General features: G+C 36.8%; 1 protein-coding gene across 4 annotated transcripts in view; it reads left to right on the forward strand.

Moving 5' to 3' along the window:
• Positions 1-1,158: 1,158 nt before the first annotated feature.
• esyt2a (extended synaptotagmin-like protein 2a) overlaps positions 1,159-21,004 on the forward strand; it is a 44,547-nt gene continuing 24,701 nt past the window's right edge. For 3 of the 4 annotated variants that reach the window (XM_015046889.1, XM_015046887.1, XM_015046888.1), the window contains exons 1-6: positions 1,159-1,377; positions 4,174-4,564; positions 17,423-17,464; positions 18,415-18,549; positions 19,242-19,318; positions 19,689-19,761. In XM_015046889.1, the coding sequence (XP_014902375.1) occupies positions 4,181-4,564; positions 17,423-17,464; positions 18,415-18,549; positions 19,242-19,318; positions 19,689-19,761 (711 nt within the window). In that variant the 5' untranslated portion in view covers positions 1,159-1,377; positions 4,174-4,180. The remainder of the gene's footprint in view (positions 1,378-4,173; positions 4,565-17,422; positions 17,465-18,414; positions 18,550-19,241; positions 19,319-19,688; positions 19,762-21,004) is intronic. The other variant, XM_015046890.1, reaches the window with a different exon arrangement.

Here is a 21,004-nt window from a genome sequence, read left to right on the forward strand (position 1 = left end):
ATATTTTATAATAATAATAAAACAAAATAAAATGGATCTTAAAAGAGGTTCTTCATAAAGTGATTATCAGTTTTTCAGCTGTGATATTGACTGCAGTTTTACCACAGCTGAGCTGAGATTAGGCCACAGACAGACAGGTTTCACTATATAAGCACTTCTCTGACATCTAGTGGGAAAATTACCTCTGTGCAAACTCTGTTGACTGACCACCGAGTTTGACAATGATTGCATCTGTATCTGGAGGTAAAAATAGAAGAGACAGTCAAACAGTAAACTTTAGCGAAGCCCAGTCCGAGTCCAAGTCCAGGAGGCCATCTGTGGCCCTTGAACTGTTTTTGTTTTGTGGTCCTCACATGTTATTCTGATTTGGATCTCCAGCACAGGCTGTTGATGCTAATGGACACTTTTTTTATTTTAAATTAGTCTCTTTTAAAACACACATTTTATGCATTCACAACTGATTAGTTAAGAGTTGATATGCTCTAATGTTATTTCCTTTTTATTTTGACTCTTTTCAATGTCTGTGCTTTGTTTTGCATTTATATATTTTTTATTAGCGTGTGCAGAACTTTGACTTTCTTGTTGCTTTTAAATATGCTTTATAAATTGATTTGGATTTAATTAGGGAAGCATTACTACCAACAAATGTAAATCTTCTAATCTTTTTAGGTACAATATAATGTATTTGTCTTTAAAATAACTCATGTGCCTTATCTTTAATTTCAAAGTAAAGGACACTTTGCTTTGTGGCACCTAAATGTGCTTTTATTGGATTAATTACAATTCAAATGTGGAATGGTGATCAAAGAATATTTATTGGAGACAATTTTCTAGAAAAATGCCGAATTAATGACTTTTTCCATTTTGATCACAACTTTTTACACAATTTAATGTAAATTAGGGATGATTAAAACTCATTTCAGACTTAGAATAGTTGTTTTTTTTAATTTACTTATATTAATAGGCTACATAATTTTGGCTTCAGCTGAATATTTTCTCTCATTAAATATAGTCAAACCATCTTTCTGATGTTTTTACACCAGCCTCGCTGAACTGAACGTTCCGCCATGAATGGATAAAAATGAGCTGACTCGTTTGGATAACGTGACCGTTACGTTCCGCCACCAGATGGCGCCCGCGTCTGTTGTAGCTGGGTCTGTTTGAAGCTCCCTCCTTGTCGGTGACTTGTTTTCTCGCGATGACAGCTTCCTGCAGATTTGCTGAGACGGACGGCTCTCCTTCACAGACTGGAGGATGAACAGAGGAGGGAACAGGGCTGTCGGAGTTTAGCTGGTCGGCATGCAGAGGAAGCAGCTGCTCGATTGAATTTTCCCTGTTTTTTGCTTCGGATAGAGCGAATGCTGCTGGAGGACATAGGTGAGTGGGCTGTTTGCTCAGTTTTAGCCGTTGAGGAACAAGTAGTTGTTTTTTTTACTGTACGTAACACCGGTGAAGTGCCTTTATACGTGTCACTGTGTCGTCACGGCGGACTCGGTTCAAAAACTGTTCCAGTTAAGATACATAATATCAAACATCAAATTTGGACACGTCAAAAGTGGTTTGTTGATAAAAAATTGATTAATTATTCTATTTTATTTGATTCGGCTTTGACACACCCTAAAAAAACGTTAAATATGTTGGTAAAATATCTGCTTTCATAACAGCTTCGATCATTCGTTACAGTGAGTAATGGTAGAGGAATGAAGTGAGAGACTTTTCAAAGTTAAAATATTAAACAAACCAAAAGAGTTGGGAATTTATTATTGAAACCGAATTTAACCGAATGGCCTGCATAGTTTTCCTGCAAGTAATTTCACTATTAATGTCCTTTTTAATACTTTTTAGATGGCATGACAGCAGATGAAGTTGACTTTTAATAATAACATGCTGTGGAATAATTAATTAGCTAAGGAGGATTACAGGACTTCACAAAATACATCTTTTTATTAAGTGCACTGAACACATGTAGATGACATCACAAAAGGTACAAGAAGCCAGCCGATCAGCTGGTGTTTGAAAACATTGACAACATTTGAGTTGCAAAGACTCCACCTTTTATGTTTTAGGCACAGCCTGGGCTTATTTTAACTCCATCTGCCTGCCTCTGGTGTCGTTTTTGACTGAAGTAATGGGTGGAGTGGCAGATCTGCAGGAAATATTGAAACTTGTAAATCACCTTACTGGAATACATTAGCCAGTGCATTTGACTTTTATAGCTACCTGGCTCAAAGTAGTTGATGAAGTCAGCCCTGTTCTTCTTTAGAACTACATCTGTGTGTGCTATTGTTGCTAAAATAAATGCAGCTGAAATATTTTCCAAGTAAACACTGTGTGGGAGATATTTAATGAAAACATGTAGCAACAAAAACGTTACAATTGGGCATATTCAAATGAACTCTGATCAATTTCCTTATGCCTGGCATGTGCAGAAGAAAGCTTGTTTTAATAACAATTTACAACAATATATGAAAACAGCATTTTATGGGTATCAAACTTTATTTAAAGGAATTTTGATTTTAAATAAAAGTCAGACTAATTGCTTCAAATGAGTTGAAGTAGTTGACATTTATAGGATGTAGAGTTTCTAGATGGCAAATGCTACCATAGATTTATAACAGTGGTATTTATAAAGCATTTTAATTTATACATAGCAAAGGTGACTTTTCACATTCCAACGTTTTATGACAGTGCTATTAATTTAAATTTCTACAAGCCATATTCATTTACGTTTGGCATATAAAAACAATTTTTGAATTCATTATTGCATCTGATGTTTATTTTTACTCAACAGGGTTATCACCATGCAGCTATTTAGGTCAAACTTTTTAAAAACAAAACAAAAAAAAACATGTGTACAGCAAACTCGTGTTGAAAATGTGAGACAGTTTGTTTTGATGCTGTCAACCTGAATTTATGATCATATTTTAAATAGAGATGATGTGTTCATGTTTCCTCTTGGTCAGATATCTGTTACATCAGGCATGTCAACAGTCCTGAAGGCCTGGTATCTTTTAGATGTTTATCTTCTTCAGCACACCTGAATCAGATAACTAGGCCATTAGCAGAGCTCTGTGGAGCCTGACTGCTTGCTGGAGGTAATTCAGGTTTTATTTAAGAGTGTCTGGACAGAGTTATTTAAGAGTGTCTGGACAGAGACACAGCTAAATGTTGAAGGATACCGGCCCTCGAGGCCTGGATTTCACAACACTGGTTTAAAGATGTACCAAAAGTTATAATAATCAAATAGTCAATGTGACTGACCAATTCTTTCTTTGCCATTAAATAATTTCTGTCATAAATTTAAAGAAGCAATTCATTAAAAAAATTACATTTGTTTAGTATAATAGCTACACTTCAGAGAGGGGAAGTTTGTTGCTTTTTTTTTTTTTTTTTTTTTAAATCCAGTTTTGGAAAATGCGATTTCTGAATTGTTTTTATCCACACTGTTGTTTTTTAAATTTTTAATCAGTTATGAGAAGACACAGTGGTAAAACCTTAAACTGCTGCAGTGCAAGTTGCTCAACATGTTGTTCCTGGGTAACCAAAGAGTGAGTGAGTGAGTTGCTAGGTAACCAAAGAGTGAGTGAGTGAGTTGCTAGGTAACCACAGAGCATCAGTTGATGCCACCAACCTTACCTAGCTGGCTGTGATAGGTTGCCTTTCCTCTGCCTACATTGCCCAGAATGCTGTGCGGTTCAGTGATATTCATCTATTGCCATATCTATAATATTTTATTTACTTTCCAGCTCTACCCATCAGCAAAAATAACCTCACCAGTTATTTTTGTAGTAGCTTAAACAATCTTCTTTTTAATAGACAGTTGAGCTTCATACCTGCTGCAATAATAATGTCTTGTCTCACACTTATTCCCTTGTTTACATTGTTTTAATTGTTTTCTGAGCCCTGAAATCCTCCTCTAATATTCAAATCAAAGTCATAACCTTCTTCTTTCATTTCTAACTCCAGCCAGTTTATTTAGCGCTATGTTTAGCCTGCTGGCTGCCAGTGTTGCAGCTCTTCACCGGCCCATGCCAGCTCTGTCTGTCTGCCTCTGCGGTGTGCCAAAGCGCTGTCACCACCTATCAGAGCGTCCTGTCTGAGGACGACTCCACATCCTTGTGATAATACTGTGAAAGGCTCCCCTAAAAATCACTGTCAAAAATGTCTTTACAGTGAGGAAATGAGCAACAGGATGGAGGGTACTGCAGGACCAGGCACCAGGGCAAATGGACCTGTCCCAGCGCCCAGTGGGAACCAGGTACCGCCGCCACCGGGTCCGCCTCTGGCCCCGGAGCAGCTGGAAGAGGAGCAGCCGTCTTCACTGACCGACGTCTCTCAAATGTGGATTAAATTTGCCAAAACATTTGCCATCGTATTCCCCATCTACATATTGGGATACTTTGAGTTCAGCTTCAGCTGGGTTCTGATTGGACTCGCCATGCTTTTTTACTGGAGGAAGAACCATGGCAGCAAGGACTACAGGATAAACCGGGCTTTGGCGTTCCTAGATCACCAGGATACGACCGCGAAGCAGAGTCTGCCAGCAACGGAGCTGCCGCCCTGGGTGAGTTCTGATTTTATCCTATCAGTGTTTTGTTGCCTTTACTTAGGAATGTGGCAATGCATCAAATGGATCAGGAGCAGAATCTCAGCCATGGTTAACAGACTCATTTTTACCTTCTTATGCCAGATTGGACTTGGTATTAAGTTAAAAATAAGACGTCTTAGTTCAATCACTGGTTTGTTCAACACAAAAGAAGGATAATATCAGAAATCTGTTATTTCTTTGTGAGGAAGTCAATATTTTTGCTTGTTTTAAAATGAAATCCGAGTCAGTCTACCTCCTGATCTGTTAATCAACAGGAAATAATTTCTTCTTTTTATCAAAATCTGATCCGTAGACACTTAACGTTTCTTAAATTGATGATAAACTCACCAAATGTAAATATATATTAGTTTAAATCTTCAAGTGGGCACTACCTTTAGTTTATCATGAAGCACTTCATATGAATGCTTTTTTTCTGTTGTTGTTTTCTGCAAGATTTTCCACCCAGAGGGATTTTTAGTCATAATCTGTCCAGACTAGTAACTCCATAATTTCCATAACTAATCAATTAGTCACAAGATGAATTAAAATGAGCAAGATAATTTAGATGATTAATATTTTTTGAAGGGCAATTTTGTTTACATAGACTTCATAATTCATTTTCTATAGGGTTTGGTTGTGTTTGTTTCTTATTGCCGTTTTATTTATTGTTTTTAGTTGCTGGAAATTTAAGCTATCTTCCAGTTCTTAGCAAAATTAAAGTTTATTGGTCTTTGATAAGGCAAATTTACATCATTGTGCCATTATCAATTCATTGCTTGAAAATGGTCTTAAAACGACAATATTATCATTTATCACAATAATTTCTGGACTAGTTTATTGTCCAGGAAATGTGTTTTTGTGACAGGCGTTTTTGTTGCTTTTGAAAACATAGCTAGCAATAAAAGCTAAAATTGGGTTGGACTGCATAATTCCATACATGCTAAAACAGCTTAAAGTGTCGCTTTAGGTTTTGTTGACATTTCATCTGACATTTTTCCAGACCATGTGTTCCAGTAAAATTACTCCGGTGACATCTAGGAGCAAAAACAGAAAAACAAATCAGCAACATCAGGAAATTCAGTCATTAATATGCTTGTTGGCCTGACTCTGATAATTAACTGCTTTATTTTAATTTCCCTTGTTAGCAATGCAATTAAAAGCCAGTGAACTCTTGAAGCTGTCCTTCAGGACTCACTCTACTGTAATTTCTGCCATTCTTGTCATAACTACATGTCGGTGTGCAGTGAAGCTTATGAAATGGACGAGGAGGAGGCCGACTGGACACACATCTTCCACATTGCTGTCATTTTTTTCTTCATAATGACAAATGGCATGCAGTACCAGTTCCTTGCATGCTGAGAATGCAGGAATGTATTTGAAGTGGGCGTGTGCATAAAAGATCAGATATGTTGGAGTGGAAAGTTTTGGTCGTATAAGTCAATTCATTAGGATTTTATTTTCTCATCTTACCAGCTATTTTAGGTGGTATTATTAGAGCTGCACTGATTCAGTATTAATATCTGTATTAGTCATAATTTTAAAAATATTTTAGAGCGGATATCAGTGTCAATGTGCCCAATCCATAAGGGCAGATCTAGTCAGTCTGCACTCGTGGAGTCATCAAATACTTTTGTAAGTCAGTACATTTATGTCTGTTTTTAAAGTAAGTGCTGTTTTTCTGAATCGGATCCGTATCGGCCGAAACTGAACCTCAGATATCGGAAGTGAAAAAAGGGGATTGGTACATCATCAGGTATTACATCTGTCTGATTTCTTAAGAGTAAAATAAGTGAAGTTAAAGAGAAATAAATGTGAGTCTTTAAAATGAAGTGCAGCAGGTTGAATGATTGAACGATTCCATCTTTTATGTTATAAGCCCACAGCAGCACAAATATGATGGTCATCAATAACAGCCATAACAGAGGAGAGAAAATCGCTGACTACTGTGTTTCGCTGGATGTAGTTCACAGAGGTGTTAACCTGCTGCAGCGTTTTTAATGAAATCAGACAGAGCTGCTGGTCAGCTCATTGTTTTCCTAATTTAATGAGTTGATTCGTCTAACATGAGGTGAACTTTGGCCCTGAACGACACTCGGCCTTCGCAGAAGATACTGAATATGCTTCACCTCTGTCACACTGACCTCACAGCTCCCCATGACACTTTCACACAGTCTGCTCACATCTGGGCCTGTACGCTCTGAAATGTTGGAGTCAAGAGGGGAGTTATCTATCCTGACCGTAAAATTACATGAATTTAATCAATGTTTGATAACATCATCTAATTAGTTAAGTAAACTTTATTATGGGGGCCGTTTGTTGTTCAAACAGCAGTGAAGACATTAAAAAAACCAAAATGCATACAAAAATAGAGGCAAGTCCATATTAGTTCATATGATGTGGATCTGGTTAATATCTGCTGGAAAATCCATTCATCGTATAATATGGCATTCTGTATCTCTGCACAGAATGTAAATGCTTTATCTTTTTTTAGTGTTCAGGTTAATAAGTTGATACAGAATTGGAAATCTCTGAAATGACTGTCGGATGTTTTATTTGTAGTTGTCGAATTTTATAAAGCTAGTTCAAGGTTTTGTAATGGAGTAATTAGTTAATCTAATTTTTATCAACAAGCAGAACTTAATGTTCAGTCTTCCTCAGTATTAGTTTATCTGCATCCCACAGTTTGACCTGAACGCAGTTATGAGATTAAGTTCAGGCCACTGCAGATTAATAGCTCATAACTTAAGGCAGTCTTTTAATTAATTTATTTATTTTTCATTATGGAGAAAATGTTACATGTATTTATCTGGTTGCTGTGCACACCTCTGTTCAGCTTGATGATGAAAATTAAATGCAATTGAATATATTATTATTATTTAAAAACTGACAGAAACCTCAATTTATTTGATGAGAAACTCTTGCATGGTGTCAGTTCCAGCAGTAAATGATGGATTGACATAAAAATAACGAACCCAGTGGTTAAAGAAAGAGACGTAGACAGGGTGGTAGCATAGATGTGTGATACAGAATAAACACCCTCTTGGTGGAAAGGTGAGCAGTGAAGCAGTTCTGATGGTATTTCAGTGGCCTCATTCTCACTGGACTTGATCTCGTCTCCCTGCAAATATTCCTGGAATGAGATTTGATCAGCAGTGTGTGCAGCAGCACAGTCTGAGGTAATGACACACTTTGATTGCTTAGAAAATAAGTTCACAGTGAGCGGCTCTTTCATGTTCTGTTGTGGTAGAAACAAAGGGTGGCTCAGTTTTTATCATTCCAGATTGTTGGTCGTGTTCTGCAGCTTTTTAAGTTTGGCTTTAATTGTCCTCCAAATTCTTAAACCAACTCTGAAATGAAGAATATAGAGTTAGATTCACAGTCAAGCTTTAGAAAGTAGTTCAGTTTCAGCTGTTATTCATAATTACTTGATTAACCAGAAGGCTGGAAAACCAGAGGAGCATAACAGGAATGTTGTTCATGTGATCACTGAAGGAAACAAGCCGGTTAACTCTTAAGAATTTAAACATATAAAAAGCTTTTGGTGCTCAGTTGTGGTTCATTTCATGAGACATGTTGAGTTAGATGACTAAACTTTATAGTAGGAAATGAAGAAGCTATCTGGTCAGAGTATCAGAAGTCTGAGGAATGAAGTCAGACGGGTAAACTACAGACTGCAGGCAGAACCAATACTATGTTTTCTGTTGTTACCATGACGCATCCAAACACAACTCAGACTGAACAAATTAGCATATTTCTGAAACCTTGAGAGAACTTTGTCCCAATTATTCCTTTTCCTCCAAAAAAAGCAATGCTGTGGTGAAATTTGAAGCATAAAACAAGTCTGTAAAAGCATATAGCTTGAATTTACTTTATTTATTCAGGTGTATAGATATCTAGTTTGTTTTTGATGGTTTCTGTATCAATAATCCGAAATGTTTTAGCATTTAAAGAATTTGTACAGTCCTAGCATAGAGATGATTGTTGTTCCTGTAGTTTGACCTTTTCTTTGTGTCTGAGATTTGGTTTGTCTATAAACACATCTCAGCAAATTAAAGGCCCCTCTCCCAGGATTCCCCACATTTGTACTGAAAAACTGTTAATGGTGCTGATGGTTTGAACAGAATGGGCCTCAAAACTATTTCTGCTTAAGGCCCCATATATATATATATATATATATATATATATATATATATATATATGGTTCATTAAGCAGAAATTGTTATTATGCCGATGTATTTTTAAGTGAAAGATGCTGTTAAAGACGTGTTTTGAATTGTTGTCATATAAATAAACTGAATTTAATTTAATATAAATATTGTGGAAGGAAAACCCCCTAAAAATTTCCACTTTAACTTAAGTTGGTTATTTTAGGTGGTTTAATTTAAGTTTTGATGTTTTTCGTGTTCAATATGTTAATAAAGTAGGTTTAAGTGAAGTGTGGTCTGATGGGTGTAGTTGAGCTGAAGATAAAATAAGAAATATTCAAAAATGGCTGAATTAATTCAGACATCTAAGGGTTAAATTGGTGCAATGTCCTAAATAATCCTGTTCTCTTAAAGTTACAGTAGAGTTGAGGCGAGTCTGAGTCAGAGGAGTTTGGTTGAGATGAGTTATTATTGGGCGTGACTTGACGGTGAATAGAAAGGTTTTGGTGAAACCCCTTTTTGTTCCCTCCACCGTTGGTGTTAACCTTGAAGGAAACAGTGAGTCTGTTTTCACAACCAGCAGCAGTGAAGTAGTGGAGCGGTTTCCTCCTCCCTCCTCCTCTTCCTCCTCCTCCAATCTTCATATGTGTGCACTGGTCTGACACCGCCTGGGTGGAGATCTCACGTTCTCAAGTGCCAAAGGGCTGGGCTGCTCTCTGCGCCGCTCTGCAGGAGGAATGGAAACAATGTCAAAGCCTCTCCTTTACTTTAACCTACAAGAGTTTAATCTGCACATTTTTGTCGTCATCTTTTGAATTTGTAGAAGAATATTTCTTTCTTTTGAGTGAAACCATGCCTAAACATAACTGTTTTTGTCCTTTAGCACTTCCCATGGTGTAGTACATCTAAAATATCAGTGTGTGAGAAATAGTAAATCTACTGAACAATCGTTTCCTTGTTGAAACAGATGGCCTTTTGTGTTGTGATGCAGTGAGTTGCTATTCATCCCTGGAGCCAAATAGGCTTAGTAAGCCTTCCTGGGAGCTGGTTTCCATTTAAATCCAGTCAAACTACCTTTAGTCTCAGGTGGAGAATCAGCCGGTTGCAGCGTTTAGAGGAAACAACCAGTATGACTAGAAGTGGGAGAGATGATGATGATCTTACATGAAAAATGAAAAATGTTGACGAACTGCATAAGCCGAAAGATTGAGATTTTTCTATATTCTTTGCATTGTATTTGAAGTTTAAGTTTAGTTTTTTTCTTTTCCTTCAACTAAACTTTAAAACGTATGTTTTAATGAAGTAGTTAAGCCTCAGAAAAGGGGCTAGTGTTTCCTAGCCCCCTTTTTTCCATTTTATTATTTTTTTCAGTGTTAAATGCTTGTTAGACATTAAAGTTCATGAATCATTGGGAGGGCAAACTTGAATTATTATGCCATTACTATTATATTATTTGAAAATGGTCTCAAAACAACAATATTATCATTTATGAACTTCAAGTATTAGCATGAAGCTAATTGAAAGTACTTAGAGTATTCACTCTGCTTAGTGTTGTGTATTCAGATTAGTCATGTAATCATTTAATACAGCAGCCATTATGAGTAAGATGAAAACTAAATAATTCTGATGTCAATAATAATGGTAACACTGATGCTAAAGTTAAGATCATTTCACACAATAAACATGATGTAAATGTTTTTTTTATAAATGTTTTTTTTACTGTTCGATACGTAGAAAGTGTCAATTTACCTGATTGATGTTTTAGTTTGAAGTTAAAAAAGTAGTTTGCAGTAGAAAACTAAGTTTAAAGTCTTAAAATTGACAACGTATTTCTTAAATGACAGATTAGCAAAATTGTAGAAACTAATTCAAATCTGGTTGGAAATCTTTATACTGAGTCATGATGTTTAAGAGCTGTTAATATTAATTGGAAAACTGATAAAGAATGTTTTACTGTAAAGAAAGTAGAGTTGTGATATTTTTGCAACCAACAGGTATAACATTTTGTATGGGTGATTGCATTAACGTGAAGTTGGGGGTTTTCAATGGTTACAATGGAGTCTTAATGGGATTATGTCCTGTTTTTATTTGTTCATTGGAGAAAGCAAGTAAATGTTTGGCCTGGCATTGTTTCTGGAAAATGTCCTACAGCATTAAACATAAAGTATTTAGTTTAACAACAGCAGATCTCATCCAGGAAAGCATCTGTTAGAATGTAAGGCCACTGTTCTTTCTTTGTGCTTTATTTTAAGCAGAATAATGAAAAGTCTGCATGTTAATATTATATGTTCTATTTTGTAGATGTTGTTGGCTAATTCTAATTAAAAGTGGACATGGTTGTTTTTGTTCTTTAATACCTGCATCATTGTGAAGAAGACAATGCCTCTTTCTCATGTTTTTGTATTTTTAATTGACTTTTGTTTGGACTGATTGATGATTGGTATCTGGCTAGATAGTAGTTCACTTTCAGTTTTTAGTACAGATTAAATGTTGATAGTAAATGAGTGATTTAAATTGATCAGTTTTGTATAGATTGGTGATCTGCAGGTCAGACACTCAAAAAACTTGTTCATGAAATGTATCAAAATTAGAAACTCCCTTTTTTCTGCTTTGGAAAAGCAGAAAAAACACTATTTTCTTCTTAATTCTGTTTGGTTTGGGGTTTAAATAATATCAAATAAATTATGCATAACTTAAGACAGACTTTTCTCTCTTTCATTCTTTTTCTCCTTATGTTATTTTATACATATTGAGTTGGAGAGTGAAACTCTTTTTGAAGGTTTTCCGCAGAACCAACTAAACTTCACCCGACCTCTTAAAGTTGCGTTTTCATCTTGAATTGATATGCTGCTATCTGATAATCTTATTATGCCGATGTATTTTTATGCTGTTAAAGAAAACCAAACTTAAGCCAGACTTAAGCCATCTGCTGCAGATGGATTGAAACACAAACTCTTTTACAAAGATTGCAACATATTTAATGGGTTTGAATGTTAGTTTTACGGCTTATAGTTTTGTAAATTGGGTGTCGGCCTTCCTGCAGAAGTCCTCAGGTTTAAGAGTTGCTATTGCATTATCATGCAGCAGCTCAGATGACTTATGTTGCAGCTTCATTGCTCATGTTGAAATGAGGGTGTGTGCCATATTAAATTATTGTGGACTGCCTTCAATGCGATTGTTTACTCAGTGTTTTAACTGTGCAGGAATACTTTGATTTGAACCAGTAAAAACTACAGGGGGCTGTATTTGGCCAATCCCCAGTAGCCTGTTTGTCTTGTGTCTCGCAAAAGTATTATTGCCTCTTGAACTTTCTTCAGTTGGTGCAGCAGACATGTGGAACGTGATGCAGTCAGTTGAAAGGACAGATGAAGTGGTTCAAATTCAGGTATATTAAGGTTGGAATGTCCTAGTCCTGAATCTGAGGCAAAACCTTAAACTGATCTTCATGAATATTCTCCTTCCAATCTGATGGAGGTTGAGGTGTTTTGCAAAGAGGAATGGACGATGATGTCAGTCTCCAGACTGCAAAACAAAAACATGCTTTCAACTCAAAGACTAAGAACATGTCTGTGCAATACTTCAGATTTTCATTCGTAAAAAGAAAAGAAAAGCCTTGTTTAATTTCCTCCCACTTTACAGTGATGCACTACTTTGTCTTTTAAAATCCCATTAAACTGAAGGGTGTGGCTGGAATGCAGCAAAGTTCAAAGGGTTTGAATACTTTTGCAAAGTACTGAAACCATGTTTTCATTAAGATATACTTATGTAAGTTTCACGGACTTTTGCAGCTGGAGTGTGAAAGGCTGCTTGATTTTTGTCCCGTTATTCCCGTCTGACAATCATAAGAACACCCCAAATTATTGGGATTAAGGTAATCTTAATTTATGCTGTGTGTTGAGATCCAATCCACTTGGAATGACATCTGTACCACTCTTGTCTAAAATAGGGAAAAATCAACATGTTGGATAGGCTTTGCCTGATATTGCAGTGTGTTTTATTCCTGAGGACAAACGAGAACGCAGCCAGCTGAATGTGATCTTTAGCCAATCAGAAAGCGAGGCGAAGGAAACATGGAGGGAAATTCTAAATAAAAAAGACCATATAACTGTCATGAAGGCCCAGAAAGTCCAGTGAACGTTGTAGACACCTTTGTAACGTTATTTCTCTGTTAAAGATAGAGAAAAACTGTCGCCATTGCTTCTTCCCAGTCGGCCATGTTTGTTTACCCTGAACTCACTTTGAGTCTCGAGAGGTTTTGAGAGAGTTCCCGTCTGACTGTTGGTGAAGGAAATCGATTTGTGTAACTCAACACCACACGAACCAGTTACATTTTTTTATTGTTGTGTTTGATCTCTTAGGTTTTGAAAATTGCCAGACAGTTTTAAAATCCGTGTGAACCAGGCGTAAGCAGCTTGTTCTGCCGTCACCATGCTGGGAAGAGGAGATTTTTGTTTCAGCTTATATTTTTTCTTGTCTCCTCCTTTCCTCTCGCTCTCAGTTTTTGAGCAGGAGGTGTGGCTGGAGTAAAGTGTAGGATTTCCACACAGCTGGTGCATAGCTGAACCATGACTCTCATTAGAAACACAAATAGAGATGCTCCCGCTTGCTGCTGATTGGCTGCCTAAAAGTCAGTCTTCAGTGAGTCATGGTTTTGCCTGAAGTCTGATCCTGTTCTTTTTAAATTGAGGCTGGATAGAAAACAGCTCTGCGGATCAGAACCTGTGGAGGTCTGCGCTGCTGTGGGTGTGTTGCTGCAGGCATGAAACATGATCCAGCAATGCATGTTTGTGCACTGCATCAACGAGTTAAATGATGTAAGGACACTGCAGATTATCCAACTAACATTAAATCTGATAAGTCAGAATATAACTTATCACACAAACTGGAAGATTTACTAGTTAAATCAAGGATTATTTTTGCATTTTTAGTTACGTATGAGAAGATCAGTAGGTTTTTACTCGATCCAGAGTTATAATAAATCATTTTGCTTCTCCTGGTTGCCCCTTACTGAGAGAAACAGAAGTTCTAAAATGACCTCTTTCATTTTGAGTCCCTGGTTTTATGAGGTATTCATGAAAAATAAATTGGTTCCCAGGAGACTCAAAGTAATAAACGTTTGTTGTTGAATTTTTGCTCCCAGTTCTTGGAGCAGATGTGTTGTTTTTCTTGCTCTCTCACTCTGTAAGCTTCACTTTTGGTCATAAATTACTGGAGAAAAATAAACACATTTACATGTTGTTACCTGTGAAAGCCTGAAGAATGAAGCACTTGTTGAATCTAGCTGTCTGGACTTCATCTGAGTCGTCTTTTATTTTCACATTAAGCTTCGTAAGACAACAGTTTAGAACAACGTTTAGCAGTAAAACCTCTCAGTTGTCATGTTCTGTATTTCTTTATCATTCTGTCAAGTCTTGGTAGAAGAAATAACAGCAGGTTTAGGTCTAGACTTGCAGTACCTTTAAGCTTTTTAGCCATTCTTTTATAAATGTTCTGCTCTCTCAGAGACTGTTGTCCCAATATTGATACGGGTTGGTTGGGCCAAACTGCATCTGTCACACAGACCGCCTCATGTTTGACTCTAGAATACTTCGATATGCAGTTCTTGAGTGATTGCACTACTACTCCACCACCATGCTTCACAATTGGAGAAGGTACTTGAGTTGGTTTTGAATTCAGTTCCCTTTATCCACAGGATAGTTTCTAAACTTATCCTGATATAGTTTCAGTTGCATCTGATTAATTCAGATGCAGCTCAAGTCATGCTGCAGATTTACTTTAAAGACTGAATTTGATGGGATGAAAATTTGCAACTTTTGCAATTGTTTTTGTGATTTTCATTTTGCAATCAAAAGCACTAATTTTGATTGCAAAATGTATTTTACAGTGATAGGTTAGAAATATTTGCAAGGCATTTTCCAATATTTCTTCCTTTTTAAACCCCTTCCAAATCTACGTATTAAAAAACAAGATCAGAGAACAAAGAAGCAGAGAGATTGCACACAAACACTTTTATTCTTTAAAGAACTTAAATAGCTACATTTCTGCTGCTCTCCATTTTGATCTCGGACTACAAAATGACATGAAGAAATGCTGCCATGTTCATGTGGGAGTTAGTGTCACGAAAACAAAATATTTTCTAGCATTTTTGTAGAAAAGTAGCAATAAGCTTGCGATTATGCATTATTGAGAAAAAATGCAAGGATCTGTTTATTTTACATGAGTTTCTGCAATCGCTGGATTGTGAAAACATGGAGATACTGTTAAATATTTCTCACCTATAAATACATTTGTGGAAAATGGTCATAAACCCTTTTCCCAAAATCATTTCTGCATTTTAAGTTCTTTTATCTGTTTTCTGCATTTTCCTCTAAAAGCTGAATCATTTAGTCTTGTTTGCACCGTTTACTTTATGCCGCTGCTTGTCAGGTGCTGTTGTTTTAGCTTTAGCTTTTTGCTGTCTCATCTAACACCTTAGCCATGTACCTGAACCATTTCTCTTTATCTCATAGATGGCTTGCTTGACAGATGGCTGAACCAACATTTCTGCAGCAGCTTCCCCTCATGTTTAACCTTTAATAAACCTCCAGGAACACACGCTGTCACAACACACAGGAATTTGTGTTTCATTTGCATATTTAGCTGCATTTTACCTCATGTTTGACTTCCCTGTGTTCTTGGAGTCAGTTGGATTTAATGAGAACTAATTATTTTCTTCTTCCTTTAGCTTTGTATATTCAGGTCTGCTTGGCTTTTTGTAAAACATTCAGCTGTTTAGTGAGCTTTCCATCCCACTTCCTGATACATAATTATTGCATAAATACCAATTTAACAACAGTTACATTTAGATGTTTTCCTTTACAAGTTCAACAAACTTGTATTATGTTCAATTCTATACCATATGAATAGATGATTTACAATTAAATCGTTTCTATGCTTTCTTTGTTTACATCACAATAAACTTGAAAGGCTAGTATGTAATTTCTGAAATATTCACCATGTGATGATGATGATGTCATCATCAGTGTGAGGTTGTTTTAAGTTTTGGATGCATGACTTTGTGCATGTGAGTCACACTGCATGTACTTCCTGATTGACCTCATGTGTCGCTCTGGGTCACGGAGCCTGTTAGCCTGAGAGGATTCATGCAGCAGCTTGTTTTATTTATGTATTATATGTAAAGTAATTAAAGTCCAACCTGTATACTTACAGCCCAATTAACAGTTTTAAGTAGGTAAAAAAAACAGCAGATAATTAACTTTGACTTCAGGAATATCAACCTTAATTTATGCTTCAAAGTCACTTTTCATAAAATCTTTCTTCTGTTCATTATCAAAGGTGATTGTGATTGAGACATTATGTGATTTTTACCTTTTACTACGCTTTACACCTCAGAAGAAAATACAGTTACAAAACAATTAGGGCTGAAACAATTAATCAGATTAATCGGAATGAATTGATTGTTGCAATAATCAACTAATTAAGCCAAAGCAGTGATATATACATACATAAACGCCTTAGTCTGCAAATATACTTTATCCAAAACTACTCAAGCGGCATAGTTTAATCCTTATCTGATTCAGATTCACTGAATGTGTGCTATTTTATTTCAGTTTAGGCAATAAAATATTAATTTTCTTCCTTTAAAAGGGGTTTGAATCATTTGTTTATATGCATCTTTTTATGTATTCCTAATGTTGTGCAAAAATGAAAAAAAAAAAAAAACTTAACTGTTTAAATCAAAAATCTGCTGACTGTGCCCATTTTTTTTCCTTATCCAATACCTATCATCATCAGAGGGATGGATTACTAATATAATCATTACTGGCAGCTTTAAGAACAATTATCCTTTATAATTTCTGTTGAAAATCCCAGAAAGAAGATGGTAATAACTTTCGGTTATTAATATAAAACATGACAACCATCGGCTGATATGTCGTCTGTCTGTGCTGATTGCTGAAGTGAAGACAGAAAAGCCCAGCTGCATCTCGGTTGTGTGGAGACGTTGGTGTTTTTAAATAAATACAATTTTTCTTCTCACTTATAAACATAAACTTGTGCAGGCTCCTGTCAGAGTGTGTGCGTTATGTAACAGCCGTGTCGCTCCTGGCTGTCCGCTGCTGCACAGGCAGCCTGTGAGGCTCTGGAAGCGTGATCAGCCTGTCTCAGTTGTCACAGATATCCCACAAGCCCCGGCGCTGAACCTCAATGTTTTTTTTGGGAGGGTTCTATGATTAGGCAAGCTGTCAACTGAGCATCATGACTACATACCACAATAAAACCTACTGGTTAGGATTTGGATTCTACTTTTAAATTCTAGCGAAAGGAGATAGTAATTTTTCTAGAACTTGCAACTTAAAACTCAATATTTTCTGCTTCAAATGTATTTGCGGCATTGTTTAGTCAGGTCAGTGGGGGGCATTTTAACGTTTTAGCGTTTGGACTGCTGAACTGATACGGATCGGGTGCGTTAGTTCTCCTCCAACGGTAGCAGGAGGGAAACCGTCATCAAAACGTCTGGAGTGTGTCGGATTGTCTGGAACAGATGTTGGTGCCAGATGTGAATAGAGTCACTAAGTCTTGGGACTCAGATGAGTTCAACAAATATTGAGACAGAGACTTTAAAGAGTTGAGGTCCAGTAAGGACCAGCAGTTCACTGATTCTAACTTTAACCTTTCTGTTTCCTTCCAGGTTCATTACCCAGATGTGGAGCGAGTGGAGTGGCTCAATAAGGTACCGATAGAAGCTTCTGTTGTTGTTTTTTTTGTTTCCAGCACACACAGACATCCACCAGTTACTCCTCGTCATCTCTTATTAGCAAGCCAAAGTGGTGAGAGAGGGTTTAAAAAGGGATCCGATCCTAGAGCCCTGAGGGACCCCGTCCCAGTTACAGAGACATGAGAATCTGATCAGTTCCTGGAAGACATTCGCTGACTGTCACTGTTTATTTCCAGAATATTACATGATCAGCACCCAAACACTCAAATTGATGGTGATGCTAAATTATACATGTTGTGTAAGCACTCAGAGGAGATTTCCAGGACCTTTAAAAGGTAATCTGTGCTCCTTAAATCACACCATTAGCAGAAGTTACCTGAGATGTTCCTGCAGGATGACAGAGTGGGGACTGGGAGAACTTCAGTGTTCACGATTTAGTTGTTTTTCTTCTTCCACCCAGTAAGTGCAGACATGCCTTAGAACCTTAAACGCTAAAACTTTCTATCAATAACATTATTGGACTCTTCCATGTATTTGTTATGAACAGTTAGGTGCAAATTGCATGATGAAAGGTATTAAAACTAATTAACTTATTTTATAAATGTCAAAGTAAATCATCAAAGCACTTACAAACATACAAAGTTGTGCTGAAGTATTCACACTCCTTGCAGTTTTCCACTTTTTGTCATGTTAAATCTGTAAGCTTTGATCTATTTGATTAGGATTTCATGTAACAGACCAAAACAATATTGAACATGATTGCAAAAGAAGAAAATGGCACATTAAGAAGCTACTGTGCATATTGTGTAGTGCCTGCTTCTTACTGTGGAGCTTCTGTTTGTTGTGGAAGAAAAAAAAACATGTGACTGAGAATCAATGGGGTGGAACAGGATTGGATGTGAATATTAGGGCTGAAGAAAGGTTCCTTCTGAGTTAATTTTCCTTTTCTCTCTGCTTTGCTTCAGACGGTGAAGCAGATGTGGCCGTTCATCTGCCAGTTTGTGGACAAACTGTTCAGGGAGACCATCGAGCCGGCTGTGAAGGGAGCCAACCCCCATCTCAGCACCTTCTGCTTCACCAAGGTCGACATGGGAGACAAGGTAGGGAGCAAACAGTCAGGCTTGAAAACATCGGAGTCACCACTCTGCTCACTGATTCCAGTTAATATCACCCTAAAGCGAAAGCTTTGTTTCTTCTGGGTGGTTTTGTGAAGTTCATGTCAGTCGTCAGAATCTTATTAGATCAGATTTATAGATCATACCCTCAGATTCTTTTGATTTTTACAAAAATATGTCCAGTAGAAAACATAAACTGGATATTTACATTTCTGATACCTGTCTATGTAATACAGTGAGCTGTTTCTATGTTTTTCTTACATTTTGGAAGTTTGTAAAAAGATTAACTTCATATAGAGCTGAATTATTCTGTGCTCTACTCTGCAGAACCAAAGATCTTATTTTTCTTCTGACTTTCTTGATTTTTTTCCCTCTCTGTATTCAAAACATCAGAGAAGATTAAAGGCATTCCAGCGGTCTGCAGAGACTTTGAATTGTTTCTTACATTAAAATAAACAGTAACTGTTTCAAATCTTCAGTCGCTGTTTAATGTTTCTGTTGTTGCATTTCTATTTTTGTTTTGTGCTGCTGAACATCAGAAGCTTTCAGAAGCAGACTCTCTTAAGAAAAGCTGCTGATTATTGGCCTGAGCTGAGAACTGTTCCTCACATCTGAGAAATAATTTGCTCACATTCACCTTTTGTTTTCTCTTTGCGTGTGTGTGCGTGTGTGTGCAGCCACTCAGAGTGAACGGGGTGAAGGTTTACACAGAAAATGTGGACAAGAGGCAGGTCATCATGGACCTGCAGATCAGGTAGTTCTCCCTCCTACACTCACAAACTCACCATGATGCTGCAGACACAAGATTGTATTTTGCTTTTGTAGTTTTAACAGCAGAAATGCAGCCTGCAGATCCTTACAACCAGTCTGCAGCAGAGTAAAACTAAACAGAACATCAATCCCAATAAATTTAGATTAAAGTCAGCTTGGTGTAAAATCAAAGGCCAGTAGGCCTGAAGTTATATGACATGAAACAAAAGTGAAGGCAACACTTATTTCACTAATAACTATTTTTGCTTTTTGTTATCTCTGTTAAAAAAGCACAGCATATCTATTTCCCTTAGCTACTGTCTTGTCTATTAACAGGTTTAATTTGCTCATTTTTCTCCCGTTTTTACTTTTAGTTTTGTTGGTAACACAGAAATCGACATCGACATCAAGAAGTTTTACTGCAGGGCTGGAATCAAAAGCATACAGGTATGACTGATTTGTTTTTAAAACTTTCCGTTAAAAGTCTCTATAAATAACTCAGAAATCACAGTTTACATCAAAGAAAAGTTCATTGTGTTGTGAAACGTAAAATATATTTAAGAGAAAAGGTTCCTGTACAGTTTGGACATATAATGAATCTTAAGCAGAAGTAGAAAATGAACTGTGGTAAATATTAATATTTTCAGTCAACATAATAAATATTTGTAGGTCTACAGATAGAAAAGATGCTCTTAAGTCATTTTTTCCTTTGACTATAACGTGTTAGTTTTGATTAATTAATTACATAGGTTTTGACTCATTCAAAAATATTTTTTTACGCTAAAGTACGGCTTTCTGGTACGCCCATAAATCTGACGCACAAGCAACATCCGCAAATAACAGCAATGGACGACAAAGCACTTTCCACCGATATAAGTAATAAAATAAAAACAATAAATATCTTTGTTGCTGAGCTCAGATGTATACTTATTCAAAAATGTAGCAGAAAAAAGGGTTTTTGAATTGAAAGTAATTGCTTATTTTGTCAAGTTTTTTTTTTTTTTTTTTATTAGAATTGAGTCCCACCACTATTTTTTAAGTTTAAAATTAAAACTATGTTCTGCCTTGTAGCTGTGCAGTCTGTTGTCCCACATTACTCGTGTTGTCAGTCAGTCAGGACTGTGCTCTGCTTCATTCCTTTAGCTGTGACCCCTGCAATAATCTGTGACCCCCTCAGAGAGAATTTTACATAATGTGTTGACTCGCGTCTGATAAAGCAGACGTTATCCACTCAGCCGTTGGCATGCGATCAGGCCATGTTTGCTGTTCAGAGATCAGCAGGGAGAAGAGAAACTGCCGCTTCTCAGCAGCTCAGTCCGGGTCTGCCTCGTATGTTCATTTCACAGCTGCAATAAAAGTTTCTATGGATGCTTTTCATCGCCTGTCAAACTTGACTGGATTATTCTCAGCATAAGAATAAGCCATGAGTCATTATTTTCTTCACTTGTGTCGCATCTTTTATTTATAGACTTCTCCTGCGTCCTGGTGGGACTGCATTATAAGGTTGCACATTATTTATAAAGCGCCCTCTTTCAGGCAGCAGTGAGCTGCAGGAGGAAACGGACATAAACAAAACTAATGCCTATCTTCAATCTTTTTCACCAGACTGATTTTGATGAGCAAAGTGCTCTTTGATTGCTCAGAGCAAGAAGCTATGTCCAAATTTGGTGCTGCAGACATGCAGTCTACA

Source organism: Poecilia latipinna, unplaced genomic scaffold (genome assembly GCF_001443285.1).
Source record: "Poecilia latipinna isolate Pla-1442-1.1 unplaced genomic scaffold, P_latipinna-1.0 Scaffold797, whole genome shotgun sequence".
NCBI classification, from domain to species: Eukaryota; Metazoa; Chordata; class Actinopteri; order Cyprinodontiformes; family Poeciliidae; genus Poecilia; species Poecilia latipinna.